At 36.8% G+C, this 26,576-nt stretch overlaps 2 protein-coding genes across 7 annotated transcripts; both read right to left on the reverse strand.

Annotated features, from left to right (window-relative positions):
• Positions 1-356: 356 nt before the first annotated feature.
• On the reverse strand, positions 357-9,810 carry LOC107822482 (nucleobase-ascorbate transporter 6). Of its 6 annotated transcripts, none has more exons than XM_075256039.1 (15): positions 9,789-9,810; positions 8,913-9,098; positions 8,240-8,337; positions 7,954-8,127; positions 7,489-7,589; positions 7,079-7,154; positions 6,913-6,972; positions 6,628-6,812; positions 4,567-4,663; positions 4,135-4,221; positions 1,696-1,754; positions 1,519-1,610; positions 1,322-1,399; positions 1,072-1,232; positions 357-960 (listed from the first exon to the last, which is right to left on the reverse strand). In XM_075256039.1, the coding sequence occupies exons 2-15, from the start codon at positions 9,001-9,003 to the stop codon at positions 742-744; spliced, it is 1,578 nt and encodes a 525-aa protein (XP_075112140.1). In that variant the 5' UTR covers positions 9,004-9,098; positions 9,789-9,810; the 3' UTR covers positions 357-741. The 6 variants fall into 6 exon arrangements, with proteins under 6 accessions (XP_075112140.1, XP_016504518.1, XP_075112141.1 ...); XM_016649032.2 differs by having other exon boundaries at positions 9,221-9,792; XM_075256040.1 differs by lacking the exon at positions 9,789-9,810 and adding an exon at positions 9,669-9,687.
• Positions 9,811-18,777: 8,967 nt separating this feature from the next.
• LOC107822484 (protein PUTATIVE RECOMBINATION INITIATION DEFECT 1-like) lies at positions 18,778-25,976 on the reverse strand. Its single transcript, XM_016649034.2, is given in 10 exon segments — positions 18,778-20,089; positions 20,262-20,486; positions 20,488-20,929; positions 21,005-21,285; positions 21,361-22,063; positions 22,137-23,103; positions 23,452-23,760; positions 24,021-24,193; positions 24,275-24,384; positions 25,351-25,976. Coding segments are annotated over 10 exon segments (3,891 nt in total). The 5' UTR covers positions 25,801-25,976; the 3' UTR covers positions 18,778-19,858.
• Between the last annotated feature and the right edge of the window lie 600 nt (positions 25,977-26,576).

Consider the following 26,576-nt stretch of genomic DNA (forward strand, 5'->3'; position numbering starts at 1 on the left):
TTTCTGCACTGCATTTAAATGTGAAATCAACAGTTTCAAGGCTGACTGCTACTAACGCCTTCAATTTTTTCAGGCCACAAGGCCCATCATTTTCGAAAATAGCAGATACACACTACAATCAATTTAAAATTGACCTACATAAAACTGCCTTCATTTTTCCTTTTTTCGGCTTCATTATGCAAGAATTACGTTTTGGGCAATAGAAGAAATCTTCCTAAGTTGACCCTCGTCATCATGAAGCTCAGCTGTACTACAAATATTGAGAATTCTATTTTCCCTATATTTCTATGAAAAAACACACAAGCAGATGGCTAATTAATCAGTTCAATGGACGTATGCATAGCTCTCAGTTCACATTTGCCAGTGAAAATGATATTACGATACTATCACCGTTATCAGTATTACCCATTACAAGTCTGCTTGATCCCATATCCGAGAGAGGCTTATTGCTGCTGAAATCAGCATAAGTTGAAAGCAGCAAGCTTATTCTACTACACCATTACTACTCAAGTACATATAACCATGACTTTACAACAAAGAAAACAATTAACAAATGTTATAAGCATCTTCCGAATGGTCAGACTATTTATACCTTTTGCATGTTACAGGTACATATGAAAGCAAATTGGTGTTGCAGCACTAATGCTCCCCCAATAAAGCTCTTAATGGCTCTCCCAATAAAGCCCAGAGACTTGTGATGATATTGAGTAATGACCCTTTAAACTTCATGATACCCCAAAATCACACAGATGGGAAATACTTGTTGAGATTGAATGGAAGGGAATAGAATTCCTCACTCCTTGTGTCGGTCTTGAAAGACTTGAACTTGTCCCACCATGGCTTGCCTCTGTCTTTCCTTACCTGACTATCCTTTTTGTGCAGTGTGTTGTCCAAGAAATAAGCCAGGATACCCGCGACAAATGCTTCCGATGAGAATGGCACATTAACCATGTCATTGAACTGAACAACAACAACAAAGCACAAGAAAGTTCTCAGCAAGATCTAATACATGACTATGGAAAGTAAGTGAAGATGATTAAGATATTCAGAATCTAATGCCAATTTCCATACCCATCGTCCACTCGTGTGAACAGGTCCATAACCAGCAATAACTGTGTACTCATTGAAGTACTGTGGAACTGACAAACCCAGAAAGATGGAGAAACCTAATATAAACTTGGTGCGGAAACTATTCAGATTGCAGAACTGGAGGAAGCTTAAGCCTCCAACGCCTGCAAACGATAAACAACATAAGAAGTCACTAATTCTTGAATAACATATATCAAAGATTATTGGTCTGAACTTGCTTCCATATGCTTACCTACATAAGCGAAAAAAATGCAATACAAAGCACCTACGATGGGTGCTGGTATAGAAGCAAAGACTGCTCCAAATTTTCCTGAAGATGATGGTGTTGTCAAGACAATCACAGGGAAAAAGGAAAGGGAGGGGCGTAGTCAATTATCAAATATATCAGTGAGATCCCTCTCAAAGGGAATGTTTAAGCAGGTGATTTACCGAGAATTGAGAAGAAAATCATAAACCCTGCAGATATCTGAACAACTCTTCTGCTGCCAACACGTGTCAGTGCTAAAAGACCAGCGTTCTCACTGCATATACGCAGAGGAAAGGACATCTCAATCAACTATTATAACAAGAGTTTATCACTTGGTAGAAGAATTTTTCTGGACTTACATAGATACAGAAGATCCATTACCAGTGCCAAACAACCCAGACAGTAAAATGCCAATTCCCTGAGATACAAGCAAGAGATTGTTAAATTAACGACAGCAACAAGACCTGAAACTTGAAAATAATAAAGAGCAACGCGGAAAGACCAAGAAAACAGTTCATCCTCATGAATCTTATTGAGCTCGTTTTTTCCCAATACATGATCTCACAAAAAGAGGCTTTCTTTTCTCTTCTCATGGTCCAAACATTCAGTTATCCAGATCCAGTTAATCAACACTCCTTTCTCTAGCTCTAGCTGATGCTTAGCTTAAAGTATATATATTTCTATGTATATCGCCTCATATTTTACTTTTGTTTCGTGAATTTGGGATGTTAAATGCTATGATTATATTAATTTGAAGTGTTTTTACTTGTAGGAATGATTCGAGAGCAATTGGGGACGAAACGCGTAAGATTTGAGCTAAAACGAACAAAACCGGGAAAAATGCCATTTGGGCGCCACAGGCAGCGCCTGGCGCCACCTGTGGCGCTGAAAACAGTGTTGGCAAATTGGGCAGCGCCCTGGTGGGCGCCTGGCGCTAGCCAGGGCGCCAGTGACGTGAATTTTCTCCAATTTCGCCCGGGACAAGGTTATTTCGGCCCTAGACCTACCCAACACGTATAAAAGTAAGACTAAACCTATTTTTGAAGGAAGAGACGCCACTTTGGAGGAAAGATACACACGGGATTGTGAGGAAGCGGAGAATTCTCAGTTTTCTTCATTTTTTTCTAGTATTTCCAATTGATTCAACACTTATGCAATTGTTTGATTACATCATGAGTGGCTAAACACCCATTGTTCTGGGGTTGTGATTTAGCCATGAATATTGTTGTTTGATATTAGCTTGACCTTAATTATAATTCACCAATATATAGTTGTTTCTTCTATTATGTGATTAATTGCTTAATTGTCTGGCCAGCAGTTAAGTTCTATTTACTATCTATGCTATGCTTGGGAAAGCCGTGTTTAGATTAGAGAAGAATTGAAGAGAGCATGATCTAACCCTTAGGGGGAGCGGATTTGTGGTTAGAATAGGAATATACCTAGTCACCGTGTTTAATTAAATATCGTAATCTTAATGCGTTCTTAATAGATTGATTTCATAGGAATATAGGCGTTAATCTATTGAGAATAGGTGAGCAGTACTTCGAGAGAAGGCTATGAGAGCATTTATCGATTAATTAGCAACCATGAGTGAATTATATGAAAGGGAGAGTTAATTAGAACACAATACGAATGGTGAATCGATCACAACCCTGGAATACTTGTCTCTACTGAATACACAACAATCAACTCGTTATTTGATAATTTAGTTATTATTTTGAATCGTAATATAATATAATCATATTATTGGACTTTGACTTTACTGGATTGAATAACAATGTTAGTGATTTAGTGAGTAGTTTATACAAGTCTCTGTGGGTTCGACACTCAACTTATCATTATATTACTTGTCGACCACATATACTTGCGTGTGTGTTTGGGAGCAACACTAGCTCTAACTCTTGCACTTCCCGATTACTAATCGGTTAGCTAGCATGTTTAAGTCTTGCATAGGTTCACAACATGACTGTAAAAAGTACAGATTGCAGAAAAAATGAGAAAGCACAAGAAACAATAATATTTGAACTAGATAAAATTTTGGCTTGTAACACCCGATTCCCAGTCTTCTGAGATTATTAAGAATGCTCCAGGGTAAACACAAGGCATAGGAAAAATGATTAGATAGTGTAGAGAGGAAAGGGAGACTTGGCGCACTGGTAAGGTTGTTGCCATGAGACCATGACATTACGGGTTCAAACTGTGAAAACAGTCTGGTATAGAAAAAGTAAAGTAAGGTTGCCTACAATAGACCCAATTTGGTCCGACTCTTCCCTGGAACCCCGCACATAGCAGGAGCTTAGTGCGCTTAGTGCATCAGGTTGCGCTTTAGGAAGCAGGAAGAAAACCTAGAAACCACAAGAGGAAGCAAGAAAGTATTATTGGTCATCAGATGGCCATGCATGAATTTTGAAGTATTCCAATCTTTATCCCAAAAAATGATATCGGCTAGATATGGCATCTGTTGTTTACATCACGTCCAAAGTAGATTGAAATCTGCAGGTCAGCAACCAATTTGACTAAAATTGGCATTACAGAATAATTGTTCTATGGAGCTGAATTTGAGAGGAAATAGATTTCACTTGGGGAGATGGATGCATCACAACATTGGTGGATAATCTGAAGCTTAATCAAAAGGTATAAATGACGAGCAGAAATCATTCCAAAAGATCCTACACATGTGATTGCAAGTAAACATCCACATCAACTAGAAGATATTATTCACGATTCATGTTCCGTTTTGCTAAAGAACGGGGAGGAAAGGGAGCAGGAGGGATGATTCTAGGAAAACGCCTTTTTACCTGCCAACCTACACCTCTGCTGAGTACGGATGGTGGCAAGGGAGTAGCACTTGCATATCTCGTAATTGCAATAAAACCACCAGTGGACTGAAAAAAACAAAATCGACCATCAGAAGGGAGTCGGTTCCAGGCTTGTCTAGCCCAGGTATCTTTTTCTTCACAAAAATTAGCAATCAAAAGAAGCGCAAAGAAACAACAGAACTGAAAAGGAAGCAAAATGGGCGAAAATAGAGCAGGGGATCGTAAAAGAACAGAACAGATTAAGGTTGAAAAGCAACTCTTAGACATCTGCCCCAACAACTAGGGGCTCATAATAGTTATTGAGCCTATTCTAAGCAGTCAGCAACGGTGTCTAACACGCAAAACCTCCAATAAGATAGTGTAAAGCATTCACAATTTTAACCAATTGCTATACCAGGTGGATAAACTAACCTCAACAAGAGCAACAAATGCAGCCATCATCATAGCAAATGCTTCACCAGCATCAAATGAAGGTGGTCCCCACTGGAAGGGGTATGGAACTCTGATCCTGCGGACAAAGACCAGCGAGAGAATATGATCGACAACTACAGATTATAAGTTGCTTTGAATTGACAATACTTGAAGGGCACCAAATAGAAATAGACAAGTACATTGTGAACTATAGAAGGCGCATACAAGAAAAAGTGCTAAACAAATAGAAAGCTTGGCACAAAAAAATAGCACATCATGTGTTGCAAGAATAATACCACCATTGAAGGAGTGGAAGTGGAGAAAACAGTAAACTTTTTGTGCTTTTAGAAGTACAACAGTGAAAAACTGACAGCTGACTTCAAAAGACAATGTATCTGCTCCTAAACATGAAAATCAGGTAGGTGAGCTTCAAACACCCATCCTTACTTATTCACTTGCACATACAAAAGTAACTACCACGCCTCAATCACGAGCTAATTGGGTTACTTATTACTTGCACATAAGTGTTCCTAAATCGTAATTCAAATGTGATATCTACCAATTATGCTCAAGGTAAAAATTAATAGCAATAAATAGGATAAGCACATTTCAATTGCGACTAATATGGTGATGGAGACAAAATTGCGGAATTTCACCCCGTGCAAAGGCTTATCTTACAAATTCCACAACCTATTTCTTTTTATCTTTCCTCTATTGTCATTTGAGAAAAATAGCAAGCGTGTTAGTTTTCACATCATTGAAAGAACCAGTCACATTTTAACTTCTTAGAGTTCCTGCTGATGGAATCTAATGAGGTGATTAACCTTAAATCGCGCAACAAGAAGACAGTTCATGAGTCTGTAAGTCTATTAAAATCTCGGAATTATAAGCTCATTATGAGGTTATCTCATGTATCAATATGGAAGTGTCATTATGCCGAAGTTTGTGGTTGCCATATACATCACGTAAACTATCCTGTGTCCCAGCATAGAGATGTATATGATCCAATCTGTTCATCAATAAAGATAGCAAGCTCATTTATGCATTAAATGAGCTAAGTTTCAGATCCTTCTCGAGCTTGATTATTAAAAAAGCTACGCTCACCTAACCCCGGCTTGCTCAATTTGAATACCCTAGCAAAAGCACACTCAGATACTTGTGCTTCTTCCCTTTGCCACACAATCCGTCACTCACCATCCCAAACAGCAGCCATTAATCATATTCCAATGTTTATCTATATGGAGTCATCATCAATCATCACGAACCCAAACATTCAAAACTTTAACATGAAGTCAATGATGATTCCAACTTCTTTGAATGTCAAAATTTTGACATTTTCTGTTTAATTATTTGAGATTCAGAGATTTAGACAAAGATTGACAAAGTTTTCATTGGTTTGATTGACAGATACATATCTGATTATTGTCTTCCTCATGCATAAGGAATCAAATGCCCCTATAATCCTTGAAATTTGAATCTAGTTGGTGAAAGCTTATTTGTTAATTATCCTACAAAGGTGACTAAGCTTTCGTCCTATCTGGTCTATATATGTGCTTACAGGCTGCGACAGACAAAAGAAGTTGGAAATTGAGATGGTCCAGAGAGACTTCAGTTTTCGCATTCAAGCTCAACTTTTTGAGCTACCCCTATTTCTTTAGTTGTTTGATCAAGAGCTAAGCTCGTATGATAACCAAGATAGGGCTTGGGCTCAGGAAATTTCCAACCGAGTTGACCTCCCGCTTCTCGGCATAGGTTGGCTAGTAAACATATCTAGAACTAATCAATCTACTTCTTTTTTATTCTACCCAGCTTGCACCACCGCCGCAGTCCCTAGTAAGAGATTCTTTATTTCCATACTACAAATACTTCAAATTACGTTAGCAAATTAGTAGCATGAGAGCTACTTACCACTTTAACGTTCAACTTCATCAAAAAAAAAAAGTCCATTTTAATCCTACTTTTGGACCCACAAACGGAAATCCAACGGAATTACCAGAGGTCTGACCAGGCGCTAAATGTAGCAGAAAAGGATGAGGCGTAAGGAAGAGAAAAAGCACTCACCATGGAGCACCATCAATGAGTCCAGCACGATCCGTTCTACAGCTTGCTTGGGTCTTCGGTGGCGTCCCATTATAAGCCCCACCCACCGTAAGTAGGTGTGCGTAAATCCATACAATTACCACCGTGAAAAGAACAGCAAACCGATCAAATATATTCTTTCCTGGGCGTATCAAATGTGCCAAATACTGCAATGACCACCAAAATCAAATGATCTGTAATTTTATATTCCACAATTCAAAGCAGCATAAGGTGATAGCAATATGATTTTTCGATAAAGCATCTCACCTGAGAGAAAATGACCAAAAGGACCAGCTGTGGCAACCCAATTTCAACACATTTGGCAACCTAAACATAGAAGGTAGTCAGATACAGAAAACATTTCAGCCATTATATAGCAACAAGAAAGTAGACAACCAAAAAGGAAAAAAGGCTAATCTACATCAATACTTACCCCAGGAAAACCAAATTCGTAGAGCCCGAAGCCAACAAGAGAAACTAAAGGAACAGCTGAAAGTGGGCTCAAAAACCTAAATAATGGACAGAAATAAAATGCCAATCAGAGCTACTTTTCACTGGAGTAACACAAAATGATGACGCAATGACATGGTGCAAACCACCAAAACTGACCCTTTAAGCAATTATTTGATCTTCAATCGCAAAAAAAGACAATAACATGTGTAGAAAGAGTGCTTTATTAAGTTATCGGAACTAGTTCATAAGTCTAGAAAAGGGAATAACATCAGCCAGTCATACATTGAGATAATAGGAACTAGATCAGAAGTCTATACATAGGGAATAACATCAACCAGTCGTATGTCGACACTAAATGGCACACAAATAAATCTTGTGATGGTAACAAACCTTACAACATTGCGCCAAAGACCACTGAAGCCTAGGACAATCTGAAGTGTTGAAGCAACAATAAGTGCACCTTGGGTGGCCCGCATTATCTTCTTGAATCTCTGATGAAAAACAGAAAATGTAACATAATATCAGGACAGAATATCACCAAGATGCAGTGGATCAGTCTACGTTATGCCTAAACATCTTCTATAAAAATTAAAAGAACATGCACTAATATGAATTATTTTGAGGAAATATGATTACTAGCTTCCAAAGCCACTAAGGATTTTGTAGATTAGTGTCTTTGGCACTCAAGTTATAATATTATATTATAAAGAGAATAAGAACAGCTAAACTGTCATCCGACTGATATACCTACGAGAAAACTGCATCACAAAACCAATTTCTCTAATTTTCTTTTCAATTGACTATAATACATGATCCAAAAAACAAAGGACAAAATTAGCATCTAAAGACACTAACCGAAACAGGGTCTGGGTCTTCCCATCGTCCTGAAAGGATAATTGAAATTGTAGGTGCAACAAAGGTATAAGACGCTCCAATCACAGCTGGTAGTCTAGTTCCAAAGTAAGATTGCAACAAGGTGTTCAGCCCAGCAACAAATAGCAATGTCTGAATAACTTTGGCTTTCTCCTCCTGCGAAAGGGCAGATAATCTTTTGTTTAATATTGTCACACTATTTTTTAAGTCGAAATAAAACAATTCATTTTAAGCAGTATAACAGCTTTCCGCTGTCAATAGGCCTCACATTTCCTCCTCCCATTTGGGGAACTAGAGCCGTAGGAATGATAACTGTGGTACCGAGCATAACCAGATAATGCTGAAATCCAAGAAGGATAGCCTCAGCTGCATTAAACAATAAGACAAAATCAGCATAGTCGACAATCCACAGTTCAGAAAATAATCAGCAACAAAATAAAAAATATAGAGAAGTGTTCGGCCACATTTTTGTTCAAGATCAGCAACAAGAAATGAAGCAGTTACTATACAGAGTAGACATTACTCCAATGTCAGTCAACAAGACAATAGTTTTTTACCAAGTCAGTGGGATATTTCATTTCATGTGTGACCAGAACTGGATAGAATAAAGCATACTAATCACCCTAAACCCCAAAAGGTAACTTTCAGAAATATGGAATATAAAGAAATGCCACTAATTACAGTTAAATAGTATGTTATAAGGCTAAATGAAAAAAGAAAGTCATCTGCTTTAACAACTAGAATTTGAGAAAATATAGAAAAGGTGAAACTAAAGCAATTAATGTGTGCTCTGCTCAAATTCTCAAAACAGCAACAAACATTACATAAAGAAGCAATTCAAAGCCTGTGGGACAGAAAACAGAGTTCAGGAAAATCAGGCAAGAATGGATAAGATTATGCTACAATGCTAAAACAAAGAATTCAAAGAATTAAATACTTACGCCAAGGAGGAGGACTAGTAATGCAGTAAGAAACATTAGGAAGCTGATCTTTTGGTGGGTGTGGTGCTGGTTCATCTGCCTTTCCTGCCATCTCTCTATCTCTCTCTCTCTCTCAAAGCGAGCACAGTATACTATTCGGTGAAGTGTCTAGAGAGTAGAGAGACTAAGCGGTGCAAAATCCCAAATCTGCACAATGGCACATAATAAATCTCTCAGAAACCAATAAAAGGTTAGAAAAAGGACTCAAGCTTTTTGTTTTGAGTACCTAGAAAGCAAGATTGCAGAAAAAGATTTAATTTTTAAAGTACCCAAAAAGCTCAATCACTCATATATGAACCACGCAAGCTTTGACAAGATTGGAACAACAACCCACATGTATATATGTTCCCACAAAATCCACTCACTTTTACTACTATATCTTACTGTTAAATGAATATAAAAAAGAAATGCAAATGAATGAAACTGTAACACAGTGTTTTGCTTTGACACTGTAAGAAAGAAACTACCATAAGCAACTTCAAGTTGGTATGATGTATTAAGGTCAATAAAATCACAGACCCCACTTTCATTTCATCATTTTCAAGGGCAAAAACAGAGGTTACACGGAGAGGAAAAAAAAAACTACCAACACATGGTATTTGTTGCCAAAAGTTAGAAGGAAAGGGAGGTCTGCAGACTCAAAGCAAAAATGTAAAGATAAAAATAGACTGAAAAGTGAAAATTGACCCCCCAACTTTAAACACCGCTTCTTTTTACCCTTCTCTCTCTTTCTGTTTCAAAAAGAGATGCAAGAATTAAAAAAATTCGAAGAATCTCTCGATCAGGCACACATTTATTAATGTTGTTTATTGGTCTTTCCGAATTGAGTCGACATACATTCGCTCCCAGGGATTGACACTTCAAATAAGTAAGTAGTAAAATACTACACCAAGGGAATTTTTGTGCCCACCCTCTCTCTCGGTTAATTTACTATTTTTCTCCTATTCTTGTCATCCATATTTTAAAGGTGAATGCACCTAGTTTTCTGGTTAAATTTATTTTATCTACGTCTGTACATTGTTTCAGTTCTTTTTTAAAATGACGGGTTTGTCCTTGAAAATACTTCAGAATCAAGTTCAGCAAACTAAATTTTTTAAAGAATAATTGAATTTTGACTAATATGATTGAGGAATTTGTACCATCTAATTCAGAAAAAGAATTAGAGGAATATTGGGGTGCACAAAAAGAAGTGACAAATTGGAAAGGAACAAATGACACCGACACATTCTCCCTATATTTGGTTCCAATTTGCATCAGATCCCCTATTCGAATTTTGTTGATACTTGAGGAAATTTCCACCTTAGTCCCTCCATATAGAAAAATAAGTATAAAAATCCTACTACTATTTTGTTGATGACAATATAATATGAAACATTATAGCGCTATAGTTTTTGACTTATTTATGGGGGGAAATGTTATTATATGTACCAAAATTTACATTCTGATTTTGACTATCCAGATAATTCTTCCTACTTGTTAGTTTGGTGCTATTTTCTTTTTAATTTAAATATTCAATATTCACTTGTTCAACTAACTTAAATTTACGTTAAGTAGTTGGTTAAATACTAGATAAAATAATACTCAGCATTTATCATTAGGGTTTTGGTACAATAATTTATCATTATTGCTTTGGTGCAGTTATTAGTACTCACTATTATCCTTATGACTTAATAGTAAAAGAAAAAAGTACTCTCAGAAGTCAGAACAAGAATAATGTACCTTGCCATTGCAGTCGGCAAAAATTGGATGATTGCTGAAGAGGTTAAAATCACGAGACATGTACTCTTCCAACCACGGGTTACAGTCTAGGATTGATGATAGTGTTGGATATCTAATTTTTAGTTTTATATTGCTTATAATGAAAATGTATAACTTAATTTATTTTTTTCTTTAGTGTTTAGTTATGTAATTAATAGTACTTATTAGCTATACTTATTTTAGCATGACCTATATAGTATTTTTAGATTATATTAATTTTTACTATAGCTTATTAATTAGCAATATTTGCTTTATAAAATTTTATTATCTTTGTTATTGAATATTTTAGTATAATGCTATGACTTATCTGATATTATTGTGTTTTTTTCTTGAAAAATATATTATATAGTTGTATCTTATTAGGACTAAAGAAATATATTTGGAGCACAAGTTACATATTTTTTGCTATGAAGACTTTACCGGAAAAAAAAAACCGAAAACCTGGAAAAAGAAATCAGAAAACCCGAGAAAAAACGAAATTGAAAAACCCGACTTTATTGGTTTGGTTTATATATTTAAAAATCCGACATCATTGGTTTAGTTTGATAATTGAAAAATCCGAACAACTCGACCTATGTACACCCCTACTTTCAAGCATCAGAAATTTTTTAAAATGTTCCTTATGAGTTGTTAAATATTAACTTAATTATACAATTTATATTAAGTGTGCTTGATATAATGAAAGTTATTTTTTATAAGAAAAAAACCTTGAAAAGTGCTTTTCATGCTAGAATTATTTTCTAGTGTTTAGTTCATTAATTGTTGAATGAAAAAAAATCCACGTTATTTCTTTTTTCTTCTTTAGGATAATTCCATTTGTTTGTTGTTTTTTTACTGTAGTAAGTAGTATATTAAAAGTCACTTCTTCTTTTTAGTTGTTCTCTTCAATGGTTGAAAAGAGAATTAGTGAAAAAGGTGAAAAGAAGAAGGTGGATCTTTCGGCGGAATTGAGAATAATTCGTTACAACAGTAAAATTAAAAAGGAGCTTTTTCTATTGCTTTTTCGAATAAGTGATTAGGGTAATAAGCCCAGGATGTTAATTCCAAGAACATTAAACCTAAAGTTACGAATGATTGTAGTGTTGTCTCAGCTAAAAATATGGAGATTTTGTAAATTACAATGACCAATCTAATTCATTTTACCCAAATCACTTCTAAGCTCCAACTGTAAAATATGGACTTGGGTTTCTTGATGATATTCAATTTTCAATTTTGAATATGCAGCTTTTACTTGTATTACAAGTGTCACCGTCCGAATTTCCTACCATTGAAATCGTGATACGCCTAACTCATAGAATACTAGGCAAGCTAACAAATACAGCTCTAACACATTAACCATTAACCAAAATAGTAATTAATATTAATTTAAACTAAACATATATGAAGTGCGGAAATTTTATAACAGTTCAAAACTCTAAAATACGATTACCCAATCCACGAACGTCTAAGAATTTCTACAAATACTGGTTTAAAGAAAGATACATCTGCTTTTTGGAATGAAAGAAAACAAGAACTAAGATAGAGGGAAGAGGACTCAGGGTCTGCGAACACCGGCAGATCTACCTTGGGTCTTTTGTGGACTGAAGGCAGCAACCTAAACTCTACTCACGAGGTCCGGCACCGAAATATGCACAGAAAGTGCAGAGTATAGTATCATTACAAGCGACCCCATGTACTGGTAAGTGTCGAGCCTAACCTTGGCGACGTAGTGACAAGGCTAGGACATGACAACCATATAAACATGTGCAGTTAAATCATATATGAGAAAATAAAAATAAAAATAATAGAAATTTAACAGATAATAGCGGGAAGGGGAAAGTCATGCTGAGGGGGAAATATCAAGCTCTGGAACAATACAGTTAAGAGACAAGGTAAATATCATGCTTTGAACCAACAAAAATAATAACCCAACAACATATGCACGGCATCACCCTTCGTGCTTTTACTTTTGTCCTCGCCATAAGAAATAACAGAAACGACACGGCATCACGCTTCGTGCATTAACACTCACAGAATATGGCACGGCATCACCCTTCGTGCATTAACACTCACAGAATATGGCACGGCATCACCGTTCGTGCTTTAACACTCATAGATTATGGCATGACATCACCCTTCGTGCATTAACACTCACTCATAATATCGTGCACGACATCACCGTTCGTGTTTTACACTCTTCCTCATCCAAACAATAGAAACAATAACATCCCAGCAAGGGAATCAACAATAACCAATCTCGTTTCAACAGTTAACTTCACAATATGAATCTCAACTTGAGTCAATACCCAACCAATATCCAAAACAGGAAGAATATAATAAAACTGGTTTAGCATGGAGAATTAACCAACTAAAGCATGAATAATACGTATAAAGAAACACAATAGTCACAAGTATAAGATTCAATCGCATCCTATGACCCAACAATAATGTATAGATACTCGCCACCTCACCTATACATCGTACTCAACAACTAAACAAGTTGCAAATAAGGCAACAACAGTGTGGCCCCCATGGAGGACAAGATGCGGGAAGTAAGACTCAGATGGTTTGGGCACATTCAGAGGAGGAGCACTGATGCACCGGTGAGGAGGTGTGAGCGACTGGCTGTAGTGGGCACGCGGAGAGGTAGAGGGAGACCTAAGAAGTATTGGGGAGAGGTGATCAGACAGGACATGGCGCGACTTAGGATTACTGAGGACATGGCCCTTGATAGGGAATTATGGAGGTCGAGCATTAAGGTTGTAGGTTAGGGGAGAGTGTGAATATTTCTACAGCACAAGTGAGAGAGACTATCTAGTTAGGAGTTAGACTAGGAATGTCAGTGGTCGTCTATTAATGCAGGGCTTTACCTTCTAGTTGTACTATACCAGCCATCTATTTCGTATTTCGTATTTCGTATCTTGTATTTCATATTTCGTATCTCTTATATATTGTTGTTATTTTTATTACGCATTTTTATGGTACTAATATATCAACTCCTATTGCTTTTTTGAGCCGAGGGTCTCCTGGAAACAGCCTCTCTACCCTTCGGGGTAGGGGTAAGGTCTGCGTACATATTACCCTCCCCAGACCCCACTTGTGGGATTATACTGGGTTGTTGTTGTTGTTGTTGTTGTTGTTGTTGTTGTTGTTGTTGTTGTTGTTGTTGTTGTTGTTGTTGTTGTTAAGTCAAAAATCAACCCCGGGCCCGCTTGATCCAAACTCAAAATTTGGACCAAAATCCAATTACCCATTCACCCCCGAGGCCGTATATACAATTAGTTTTGGAATCCGACCTCAATTTGAGGTCTAAATCCCCAAATTTTGAAATTCCTAAATTCTACCCAAGAACACTCAATTTCACCATGAAAAATCCTAGATTTTGTGATGAAATCTTGTAAAAAGATGAGGTATATTGAAAGAAATTAGTTAAGAATCATTTACCTATGATTTGGGGAAGAATTGGTCTTTAGAACATCGCCTCTTGAAGCTTAGGGTTTGAAAATTTGAGAAATGAATCAAAAATCCCGTTAAGTCCCTTTTTCACAGTTGCAGATGTTGCATTTGCGACCTGAGCTTCGCAATTGCGAAGCTCGCAAATGCGAGAAAGGCATCGCAAATGCGAACTTGCCGCATTTCTGCTACCGTCGCAAATGCGAACCTTTGGTCGCATTTGCGATGGTCCCTCATCCCTGACTACTTCGCATTTGCGAACACTGCTGGCCCAACCTCCCAGTATTTGCGAAGAAAGGCTCGCAAAAGCGGACCCTGCAGGACTCGCAATTGCGAGATCAGGGGCCTGCAACATCTGAAGCATACCGACAATACTTTTCTAAGTCCAAAATCATTCCGTAGCCTATCCAAAACTCACTCGAGCCCTCGAAGCTCCAAGACAACCATGCACACAAGTCTTAATACATCATACGAACTTGCTTGTACGATCAAATCGCCAATATAATGCCTAGAACTATGAATTCAACACCAAAACACATGAAAATTTCAAGATAGTTTCAATCTTCCTATTTTCTCAATCAAAGGTCCGAATCACATCAAATCACCCCCGTTTTTTACCAAAATTCACAGATAAGGTTTAAATATTATAACGGACATGTATCGGGTTCCGGAACCAAAATACGGGCTCGATACCAACAAATTCATACACTATTCAATTTTCATAAACTATTATTCATTTCTCGGGCTAGGGACCTCGGAATTTAATTCCGGGCATACGCCCAAGTCTCATATTTTACTACGGATCCTCCGGGACTGTCAAATTATAAGTCCGGGTCCGTTTACTCAAAATGTTGACCGAAGTCAACTTAAGTCAATTTTAATAGAGAAACTCAATATTTTTCTCAAATTTTCATATAAGACTTTCTGGAAGCACGTCCGGACTGCGCATGTAAATCGAGAAAAAAAAATGAAATTTTCAAGGCCCCGAAACACAAAATCAAATTTTAAAACAAAAGATGACCTTTGGGCCATCACATATAAGAGGCTTGGTATATTACCTTTTGATTCCTTTACTATCCTCAAGCGGTCAAACTTAACATTTAAAATTCAGGTCAATTACAAAATTATAAATAACTCCTACATTATTTAGCTTAGTTCCGTTTGTCACTTGAGGTAATAAATCATTCGGCAAGTGCATGTCTTTCCTAGATAAAAAATACTTTTTTGGGTCCATTTTAATTGATTTTGCCCTTTTTTATGTAATTCATAATATTTGATTTTTTAAGATATCAAAAAGGAACTAACTTCTTTTTTTTAATAAACAAATTAAAGATAATAAAGATTAATATGGTCAACTTCATTGTTAATTAATGCAAAAAGGTAAATTTCTTAATATATTCGTGAAAACAACTAAAAATCAACTAAATGAACCGTAGGAAGTAAGTCTTTATTGCGAGATACATAGAACACTTAATGTAACTCTATATAAAAGTATAGACTTCTTATGAACCATTTCGTAATGTGTTGATTTTCCTTTTGGATGACGGAGATATATCGACAACATTGTACGTATAATATCGTATAACTAGCTTGTTCAAGATAATAACAGTACTATCATAACATAATTGAACCTAATGATAGAATAACCCATTTGGATTATGGGTAAAACGTTTTACAATAAGTTCATAATTATTCGACAATCTACGTGCATTGAACACGATAACATGATTGACCAACGAACCAAAATATCGTGGAATTTGTTCAAACTCATATATGTTTTCACTATAATCTCATTAAATACTTCTTGTTGACATGTAATTCAATCAATTCAATGCGTTTCATGAACTAATACTTGCTAAAACAACTGCCTTCTTGCCACGTCAAAATTTCACGAAAACGATATCCTTGGCATGAAAACGAACTCTAATAATTTTATGGCTTTGCTCCAGCACTATATTTATCGCTATTTACTCACCTAAAATTTAGATAGGCAAGTGATATCGTAATAAGGTCAAGAGTCCCCATCAATGAACTTGCTACTAGCTAATAGTCTAACAATCAATAATATAGCAAAAGTATGACAGCAAATTTTCCACTGAAAGTCGTTAGGACTTGAGAAAACACCAAATCTCTTGAAAGATACCAAATAATTGTCTCCATTTGGCTCTTTTTTTTTTAAAAAAAAAATAGCTAACAAGTACTGTTTCAATGGTTGTAACATGATAAATTAGTTAGAAACTATAGCCTTCTTGATTGGCCGTAAGCACCTTTATGAATCTTCACTAAAATCATAACAGGGTCTTGAGTTGAAATGGGGTTACTTATATATGTTTTGTCCTCCTCAAGATTTCTTTGTGAAACTTTTTCCCAACTTTTACAGGATGTGTCAAGATCGTTTATCATTATGCGAGCTCAAAAAGTTGGCTAAAAGAAACAAAATCTATTAGTCATAATGGCAGCCCATTCATCACTATACTGCAAAATCTCATAGGAGAACTATATATAATATAACAAGAAATATTACACTAATGAAGTATTAATAACTAGCACAAAATATATACTTTCTCCAAAATTATAGTATTATATGTTTATATTTTAGCAGAGTTCACGTGTGGAATTCAAAGGGGTCAGAGTTACAATTTTAGGTGATAAAATAGATAGTGGCAAAAGAAAGAAAAGATATGGACCATATGGTTAAGCATGAAAAACAACCTTATCCCCACAAACACGAGTTGCAGGCTTGCTTGCAGCGTAGTAAACTAGGAAGAACTGGAACGAAAAAGGAAGAAAAAAGGAAAATTATATATCGAAAGAGGAATGTGGATGATTTCTCACTTTTTGTAGCGCAATATGTATATGGGGTCAGTATTTTAGGGATTTGAAGGTCTTTTTGGTGCTCAATTGACAAGAGAAAATTAGCAATAAGCACATGAAATGAACAGAGTCTCGAAATAATATACTCCTACTAATTATCTTGATTGAAGTAAAATTAGAAACATATCTTAACAAGGAATAAAAAAAACTGAAATCATGAGTTTATTAAAATTAGGTAATGATTTAACTGGAGTTGTGCTTTTCTATTTGTACGGTAGGGGGGGCAGAGTGAGAATAAAAAGGAGAAAGGGGACAGAAGGTGGGTGTTACTTTCCATGATTTAACAAGATAACCTCCTCACACCCCTCTTGCAAATCCTCTGCCCTGTTATCATGTTCTCATTCCATACATGATTCATCCCCTTTGGTTTTATGAAAGTAGATTATCACTGTACTTACTATTCATTTGAAATAACATATACTAGTAACTCAAATAGAAGACAATCTGACACATCTATTACTCCAAAACTGCATTCTTCACTATCTTCCAAGCACAAGTAAAAAGCTTTTCCTAAGGACCGTAGTGGACCCCAAGTTTGAGGGCGAGGGAGTGGGGGTCCTCCATTCGATATCTGTATCTCTTGATCATTTTCTCTAGCCTTCGTGTATGTACAAGTTAGGATACTCAGTATAGTATGTGTTTGCCTTGAGTAGTCAAAGGGACATTTGCATCTATACATGCTTTTTGGATCACGTTTTAACTTGTGTCCGTTTTGCAAAAAAAAATTGCAAGCATACCCACTTAACTTCAACATACGGGGCTGAAATAGCAAAGACAATCACGCAAAACTTCAGCATTCTAGTAGACAGGACTGAAGTAGCAAATGTGCTGAACCAAGTGTGCTGAAGTTTTTGTTTGTAATTGTTGAACTTAAGCATAGTAGCTGAAGTTTTGTTCTCTATTTGGTGAAGTTTTTGTTTGTAATTGCTGAAGTTTTTGTTTTGTAACTGGCGAACTTAAGCTCTAGAGTTGAAGTTTTAGTTCTAGAGCTGAAGTTTTTGTTTTTATAACCGGCGAAAGTTTTGTTTTGTAACTGGCGAACTTCAGCTCTAAAGCTGAAGTTTTTGTTTTGTAACTGGCAAACTTCAGCTCTAGAGCTGAAATTTTTGTTTTGTACCTGGCGAACTTCAGCTCCGATCACTAGCCCTATCACGATCCCCATTCCAAATCCGAAGAATCCCAATATTGTGCTTATGAATCCCATCTCAAAATCTTCTGCAAGGAAACAAAACAGTCATTTTTGTTTTTACATTCCTACGTGTAATGAAAGCAAAGATCTTTAGAATAAATTACCAGAACCACCAAATATTAGCAAACATGGGGTTTAAATTTCTGAGATTTAGAGGTACATGAAGATGAAATATATTATTAACATAATCAAGATTCAGAAGAAGAATAGCAATAAAAGAGCATTAAGAAATGGCATTGAACAACGACCACTCGAAAAGTCTGTGTAAACCGCACAATGTTAAGTGGCCTATCGGATTGAGGGCGAATATAATTTTGAGGAGGATTTTACACAATGTTAAGTGGCCTATCGGATTTAGGGCGAATATAACTTTGAGAAGGAGAAGAAGGAGGAGAAAGGAGATGAATACAAATTAAAACTTTTTAAAAAAATGGGTATGCAATTTTTACGTAGTCAAAGGTGTATTAAGTTAAGTTACATTATTGGTGGGCTATCTTTTTCATGCAATGATGCCAAGGAGTATTAGTGTTGAGATGGGAGGAACTATAACTATTACTTCCGCGGGAGAAACTAGACAGTAATGGTCCCATCAATTATTTAGCTTTTTGTAAGTGCATTTCCAGAAAACTAACATTTATTAAGGTTTAAGGACTTGTTTTGCTTGCTTGATTAGTTGATGTTTCCAGATTACCAGTCGAGCATTGGAGGATTGCATGGGCCGACGATCTTGGGCTTAATTTGACTTCCGCTACACAGTTGACCTATGAGGGCTTTGCCACGACGGCCTACCGAGCCCAAGTTTTCTCAGGTAAGAAAGAAAAAGGTAGAAATGACACCAGGTAGCCACTCTAAAGGATTGCTATTTAGGAGTTAACCACTACTATTTCAGTTTTTTAGTTTATTTTTTCGGGACAAAAAAATTTCAGTACAAAATAAGCACAGACTAATTTTTAAATAGCATATCTGCGAATGACTATTTGTGCATTTGCCCCAATCCCTCTGCTACCATTTGATTAGGGGAGGTCAATTGTTAGCTTTTCTTTCCACTTTCTTTGTCTCTCTTTTTGATTTGTAAAAATAAAGAGTAGAAATGATCTGTAGAACTTGCTGATGTACAATAAGTAGAATTGCTGCGCATTGGTTTGTAGAATATCAACATAAAATCTTGAAAATTGCATTGGATAAGAAGGACAATTTAAAAAATCAAATTTGTAATTTGTAAAAGTTGAATAGAAATAAAATGATGTCACACAATTGAAGGCGTTGGAAAAGAAAAAAGTTGTCAAATTAATGGAAACAGAGGAGGTATTTTTCATTATTATCTTTGGAAGAAACGCAGATAAAAATTTCACACTGCACCTTTTCATTTGGCCAATTGTACGGAAGACTCTTTCCGATGACAGGTATAGGGATTATAGTAGGCGATACCTTTGTCCTTCAAGTTTATGAGTGACAAAACAGGAAAAAATCTGAATTGTTCTTGGTAAAGAACGTATGTGATACTCTGCCAAAACCTAAGTTTAATGGGGCAAGAAGTCAATAACAACAAATGCAATCGATCCGTTGGCAAAATCCATCCTGGCTTAATTGACTGTAATTCTGACAAAACAGATTTGTCCTGTCCAAAACGAATTGCTCTAAAGATCTTTTAGTCTCAATCATCCCTCATTAGACATTTCGAAAATAAGTCTATTTCTTCTAACAATTCCCTTTTCCCACTTTGAGATCTTATAGACTGCACACTATTAGATGGTTGAGTTGTCATGAGCCTAATGAGAAACTGACAAACTTTACCTAAGTAATCTGAAGCAGCTGCTACGTTCAGTGTCTTCTCCTCTGCCCCATAATGTTGAAGTTTGTCTGTGTAGATACATTTTTTACATTCCTGCCAGGTAAACATAATATGGAATTCCATTATTTCTTCAATCAGATCCTTAAAGAGAACAACTGCTTTTTTCTTTTCATTTTTCATTCTTTTTCAGTAAAAAAGAAGTGATCTTCAAGATGCCAGATCACAATGGGAACTAATGAACTTTCGGAGATAAAGAATCCTTTACCTGAAATACTTTATTTAGAGCAGCAATTTGTTCATCATTTAGAAAACCATGTTTAAGCAACTCCCTTAAGAGAAGCACCAGCTCAGCACTCAAATTACAGTTTGTAATGTTTCTAGTAATGGCAGATATGCAAGATTCATCAAAGATTGAAGCCATCCATTGAGGAATTTCCATCCTTCTCAGCAGTGCAACTGCAATATGAACTGTAGGCTTGTAATGGAGCATGGAAAGATTTTGAAGCCAAAGATGGTGCTGCCAAAGACATCACTAGCTCTTCTACTATAAAGCGACTCCAGTTGCTCCTTTGTATAGCTGATACTTCCGTTTCCGCATCTTGCCACCGGATAATTATAGACAAACAGAGGGAACAGTTCATTGCGACTGTTATGTCACTTGAGAATATTTGGCCTTCTAAAACAGCCATTACAGACAACAAATAATGAGTTCTGAATTTTAGCGTGTCCGGTTTTCTACTCCTCTCATCTTCTATCCGGCTGAATAACTCCAGCATGTATTGCGAGGAAAGCAACTTAATAGGGATAGATCCGAAATGCAATAACTTGCACAAATCGTGGCAGTGTATACTAATATGGGGCCAGGGTTGAGGAATGCTGGTAGGATCCAGCAGATATTGGCAGTCCATAATCCCCGGTAAAATAACATGCAGACTAGTAAAATAAAGCTGTTAGTTACGGAACTCCAAAAAAAAAAGGATAGGAACTGTGTTAAAGGAACGGATCTACCTTTTCAAAGAGAAGAAAAGCAGTGAAAGCACAAAAACAAGAACTTCTCCTGATCTCATTCCTTTGTCTTGGTCAACTAGAGAAGGTACCTTGGAACAGGCATTGGCGATTGTGGTATTAACCAATGATAACAAAGGAGTACTAAGGAGTATGGTTTTTGAAGCTTCAACCATCACTTGATTTGCTGAGTGGTGCAAAACCATAGAAAGAATGCCAAGTGATATAAGAGTTGCTGGAGTCCATCCATCTGCAGCTACTGAGGGGATCAGGTAGTCGATAATCTGAAATCAAGGCAAAGGTCCATTTAGTAAAGAGGAACTGGAAGCAAACAGTATTTAAAAGAGTGAGTACTATACTTTCACCACAATTGCAACCCAGGGTTCATCATCGGAGAGGGATTCAGAGTGTACTGCTTGAAAAATGCAGAATACTAGTTCAGAGGTGGCCATGAAAGTATCTGGGGATGAAGAATGACCAAACTTACAGTACAGGTTCTTAATTGCACCAGCTATCCCATGCATGCAGAACTGATCTGAAGCACTGGGTGAGATTTCAATTATATGTATTATGGTATTCACCAATGAAACAATGTCATACTCGGAGTATTGTTCTCCAACCTCTCCCAATAGGAACACCATGAGCATAGCTAAAAAGTTATCCCCCGAAGCTACAAGTTCTGCCACAACATACACATCTATCTTCTGATTGGCTTCACCATGTATATTTATCTGGGTTACTTCGGAAAATTTGCTTCTGCAGAATTTCAACATCTGGGCAGACAGCACGTTGCATATTTTCTCTTGATGGAACAACCATTTCAAAGCTGTTACATGGATTCTTGTAGATAGCAAATCCCAGTCCTTTTCAGAAAGCAGGTGGAACACAATCTTTTCAGCCTCTGGACTATAGGGGATTTGGTAGCTCACCTTAGCTAGACCCCTGTAGAGTGCATATAGATTTATAAGAATTCCCAAAACAGAAGCTCCATGCGTGTTTTCGCTACTGTTAAGTAGAATGTACTGCTCCAGTGAAGCTAACACAAGCTTATCATCTGCAAGCCTGGCAAAGGGTTGAAATGATCAACTGAGGACTAATCACATAAGCAGGGAAAATGTAGAAAGAAACAATTTACCTATCGTCATACAGTGAGCTGATGTACAGTAACAGCAGAACTGCCAGTTGCCGAGAAGACAATTCAAGATTTTGGGAGCTTTTATGGCCCAGAAGTAAAAGCAAATCTACAGGGTCAGATGGAAGATATGGAGCAGCATCCCTAATGCTTCGCCCAGTATCATCCCCAAGGATGATATCGGTCATCACACTAAAAATAAGATAAACCTTCATTTTCATCTTTTCTGAAGGCAAAAAACCTAAACATCCATATGCAAAACTGAACCAGGATGACGTGAACAGAACATTTGCAAATATTTTGGTTTCAATATCTGACTCTTGTAGCAATATGGAATAGAAGTTTTCAAGAATTGCAACTGCAATATCCTCATCTTCTATCTCATGGAGGGATCTCATAAACCAAGGTAATATATGTGTTTTACATACATCTATAATGCTTCTTCTAAGTTCTGTGTTGATAGAGCTTGTGGGCGTCGTCCCGCAACTATATGCATATGCCTCTTTCAGTAGGTGAAGAGAGTTACAAAACTGACCTGGGTATTTGCGATAATTAATTAAACAAGTTAAGATGCAATTTCTTGATGCCTCCTGAATTGACAGTAAGAAACTTGAAATCTCATAGGAAGATGAACATTTCATAAGTGCAACAAGTATTGAACAGGCCACAGTGAATGTCTCTGGAAGCATGCCTATTTCTCCATCAAGATTTTTCTTGAGCATCTCCGTCAAAGAAAGGCTTATTTCTTCCACATGAGACTTGGATACCACCCCAGGGCAGTTCTCAATAGAGTTCCAAATAAGCCTGAGTGTCTCGGTCTGTACAGGGTGAAAAGGAATTTCAGCAACATGATGCAGAACTGAAATCAGGGCCATGAATCCGATTCTAAGTCTCTGTCTAAATGCTTGCTCAGCAGTTGCTAAAAGATCAAGAAGCTGAATACAAGATTTAATTATTGGATCTTTGCATCCTGAAAATTTATAAATTACTTCATTAGTCATTACAGACAATACTAATTGCGTGTAATCTGACCTAAAATACTCAGAATGTTATCTGTCTCATTGCTGTTAGAGAACTTAGATGCAAAAAATATTGTTGAACCATATGGACAACAAACGTTGAGTCCAACATAATTTGTTAATTAGTTTTGTAGGAAAATGCTGTAATCGTCAGAGAATTGGTTGTTTTCCAGATAGTTTAGTAGTGAAGAAAAGGGTACATGAAAATAGAGCGTGATTGAAATACCCTCTTTTATCTTCATTTCTTCAAACGAAATAAATCTAGCTGCTCATGCACTGTCTATTGCTTATCTTCTTACCTGACAATCTCAGCACTTCAAATGCATAATCTGCAATGTTCTCTTCCACAAAAACTTGGATTTCATTTTCCAAGACATTTTTCCCCGTCAAATAGAGGTAAAGTAAATCTAGAGCTGCTATTTGAACTTGATTATCAGAAGAAAGCAGCGGGCCTTTGACTGCCTCTGCAAACAAGATAACTAGAGGCCCATCTGATATCTGCTCATTTGTTTCCATCAAGTGGTCAATATCATAAGAACTCCAGCTCGTTGCTTCAGTCATAGAAGCAGTTTGAAAGAATCCTCTCTGTATCATTACTGTTAAGAATGCTGCATAGACAAACAGTAACACTGGTTTGAAAAATGTGAGAAATGAGATTGTCCTACTGAAACCCTAACCCCAGCAGCTGCTGGCTGTTCTGTTGTGTTTCCTTCTCTTTTGGTGGTGCGGGGAGAAGGGGGTTTGGAAGCCTGAAGAGGAGATTATCAGAGTTCTGGTGAAGAGAGCATAGAACTTTGCTAGTCAAGTCAGCAGCAAATAAATTTCAGAAAATCTAAGTTCAAGAAGTAGAAAGAACGAACTGGCATACCTATACAATTCAAGCGAACAACATCACTTTGAGCTTTCATGAGAACTTCCAATGCTAAATGAAAGAGCTTCGAGAAATGGCCAAATAAACTGGGAGGATATTCACCATCTTGAGACACATTGAGAAGGAATAATTTGTATAGGACGAATAGGATTTCCCCTTGAATGTCTTCACTGTAGTCAAGAAGAAATTGAAAACTCAACATTCTGTTCAAGGCAAAAGGAGATGGCCACTGTCTTGGTTTCAAGAGTCACCTGGACAATTGAAGACCGCTGACGAGATTGAAAATGAGGGCATCCCTTTCTTCGAAACAAGCATAGGACTGGTCATTTTGACAATCCAAGAGAAGACCTAAGCAGTGAAGCTGTAAAAACAAGAATAATCTTCGATTACACATATAAGAGGAAAATATATTATTGCAAAATAGAAATTGCAAAAGTGCTTTACAAATGAAGGCTGATCGTTTGCCTCACAAAGGTCCAACATGTATAATTTGACAGATACCAGGGAAATAATTTTAATATTGGAACACTAAAAGGTATAATTTCTTCTTCTTTCTTGTTCATTCTAGCTTCTCAATGAGGAAATCAAATTACATCCAACAAGTATGTCTATAGAATGAGAAATTTACACATAGAGGTTGGCATCTGATAGGCACCGAATATACTGTGAATCTACTCCGAAAAAATTGCGAATATCAGGAGGAAAACAAGCTTTTGGTGCCATTAAACACAGCTCAAAGTTTAACAAGCTCAGAATCATCCCCGTGTTTTCCTCTTTATTTCATACCATCTCTTATATAGTTTCTTTCATGACAGACTTCATAGACGTGAACATCAAAATTCAACCTAAGAGTAATTACCTAACAGGTCTAGCTTTCTACAAGCTGCTCTGGCTAAAACCAATTCTCTCTGGAGTCATCCTGACTGTAACTTTTCAATTAAATCTGCAAACATAATACTGTATCTAAGCTTAAACTTCTGCTGTTAGCCGCAGTCACTGAAATTGACAGCAGTTCCAGAATCACCGTTCTAAAGCTAACCCTTCATTAAAGCTTTACTTGATCTTCATTGAAGTGAGATCTTATTGTAATACAGCCAAACGCGGTCTTAGTAGAAATCTTAATAAGTTGATCTACAAAGTCATTTTGAAGTAACCGAAAGCTTTACTAATCACAGTCCGTCACCACATAGAGATGCAAATGCTGAAGCACACTATGGAAAACCAAATATTGTACTGTATCGTGGTAATTATCCTTTCTACAACTTCATCCTAAACTACAAGTTCATTGAATCGAAAAATTTAAGAATTAGGATAGATGACATGTTACCGTGTATAACTGTCTCTGACTCCAAGCCAGAGAGCCACTAGAAAGACGATCCACGAGCCGAGTCACAAACTCTGCGTGCACATTGCAGTCCGGAGCTTCACACAACTGATGAATAATCAAATCCGTAGTTTGCTTGGCGATGGATTCATCATCGAAGGAAGATAGAACGCCGACGAGAGGAGAGATGAGGAAATGAGAGTGGAATGTGAAGAATGATTGGCGAAAACTCGGTTGCGAAAGAGCAATAGATAACTGGGAGAGAGCGTAGGAAACGTGAACAGTCGGCGATCTCGGATTAGAAATGAGATTGGACAAGCAGAGCAGGCAAATGGATCCGCCTTCATCCGTTGGAATAATCAAAGTTGAGCTATGGCCTTGGACGCATGTTAACGGTGGTTCTGGTGGTGGCGTCGGTGGTAAGTGGTGGAGGTGAGAGGTGGAGAAGTACATAAATTTGCTGTATTGTGTGCGTGAGTAAAGAGACTGACGAATGCGAAAGAGTGTGGGAATTTTGAATGCAAGGCGGGAGAAAAACAAAATTTGTGAAGCTTGCCTTCTTGCTCCGGAACAATCGCCAGAAGTCACTGTTAAAGTTTGTAAAAACTGAATTTACAAACGCAATTTTTGAAAAGGGAAATTTGCACTATTAATCCCTCAGATATCGACAGATTCTACTTTTAATCCCTGTAATATCTCATAAAGTATATATGACTTTCAATTTATTGAAATGTGTATTTTTTATCTCACTGCTTTTGAATTTTCAGAATTTTATGAGTTGTGTACTATTCGGCATTTGATTAATTATGTGTTATGTTAAACTTGTATTGTTACTTTATATTTGAGGGTAATATAGTTCTAAAAAGAGTGTAACTATAATATATGTCACACCTCCTTTTTACACAACATCCCGGAGAAGGGCATATGTATAGAGTTTTTCCAATCAAAGGACAACCGAAACGGGATTCTTTATTAATTTCAGAGTCACCACTTGGGAATTTTATGGCGTTCCAAGCGGTTTTTAATCCCGAATCGAGGAAAATATGACTCCGTTTAACATTCTGCGAACCAGAAATTCGAGTAAGGAATTCTATTAATCCGGGAGAAGGTGTTAGGCACTCCCGAATTCCGTGGTTCTAGCACGGTCGCTTAACAATTTATACTTGGCCTAATTATCTTGATTTACTATATATATTTTTTTGAACTTATTGCATAGTTTTAAACTTTGA

The sequence above is a fragment of the Nicotiana tabacum genome, chromosome 6 (assembly GCF_000715075.1).
Source record: "Nicotiana tabacum cultivar K326 chromosome 6, ASM71507v2, whole genome shotgun sequence".
Taxonomy (NCBI): domain Eukaryota; kingdom Viridiplantae; phylum Streptophyta; class Magnoliopsida; order Solanales; family Solanaceae; genus Nicotiana; species Nicotiana tabacum.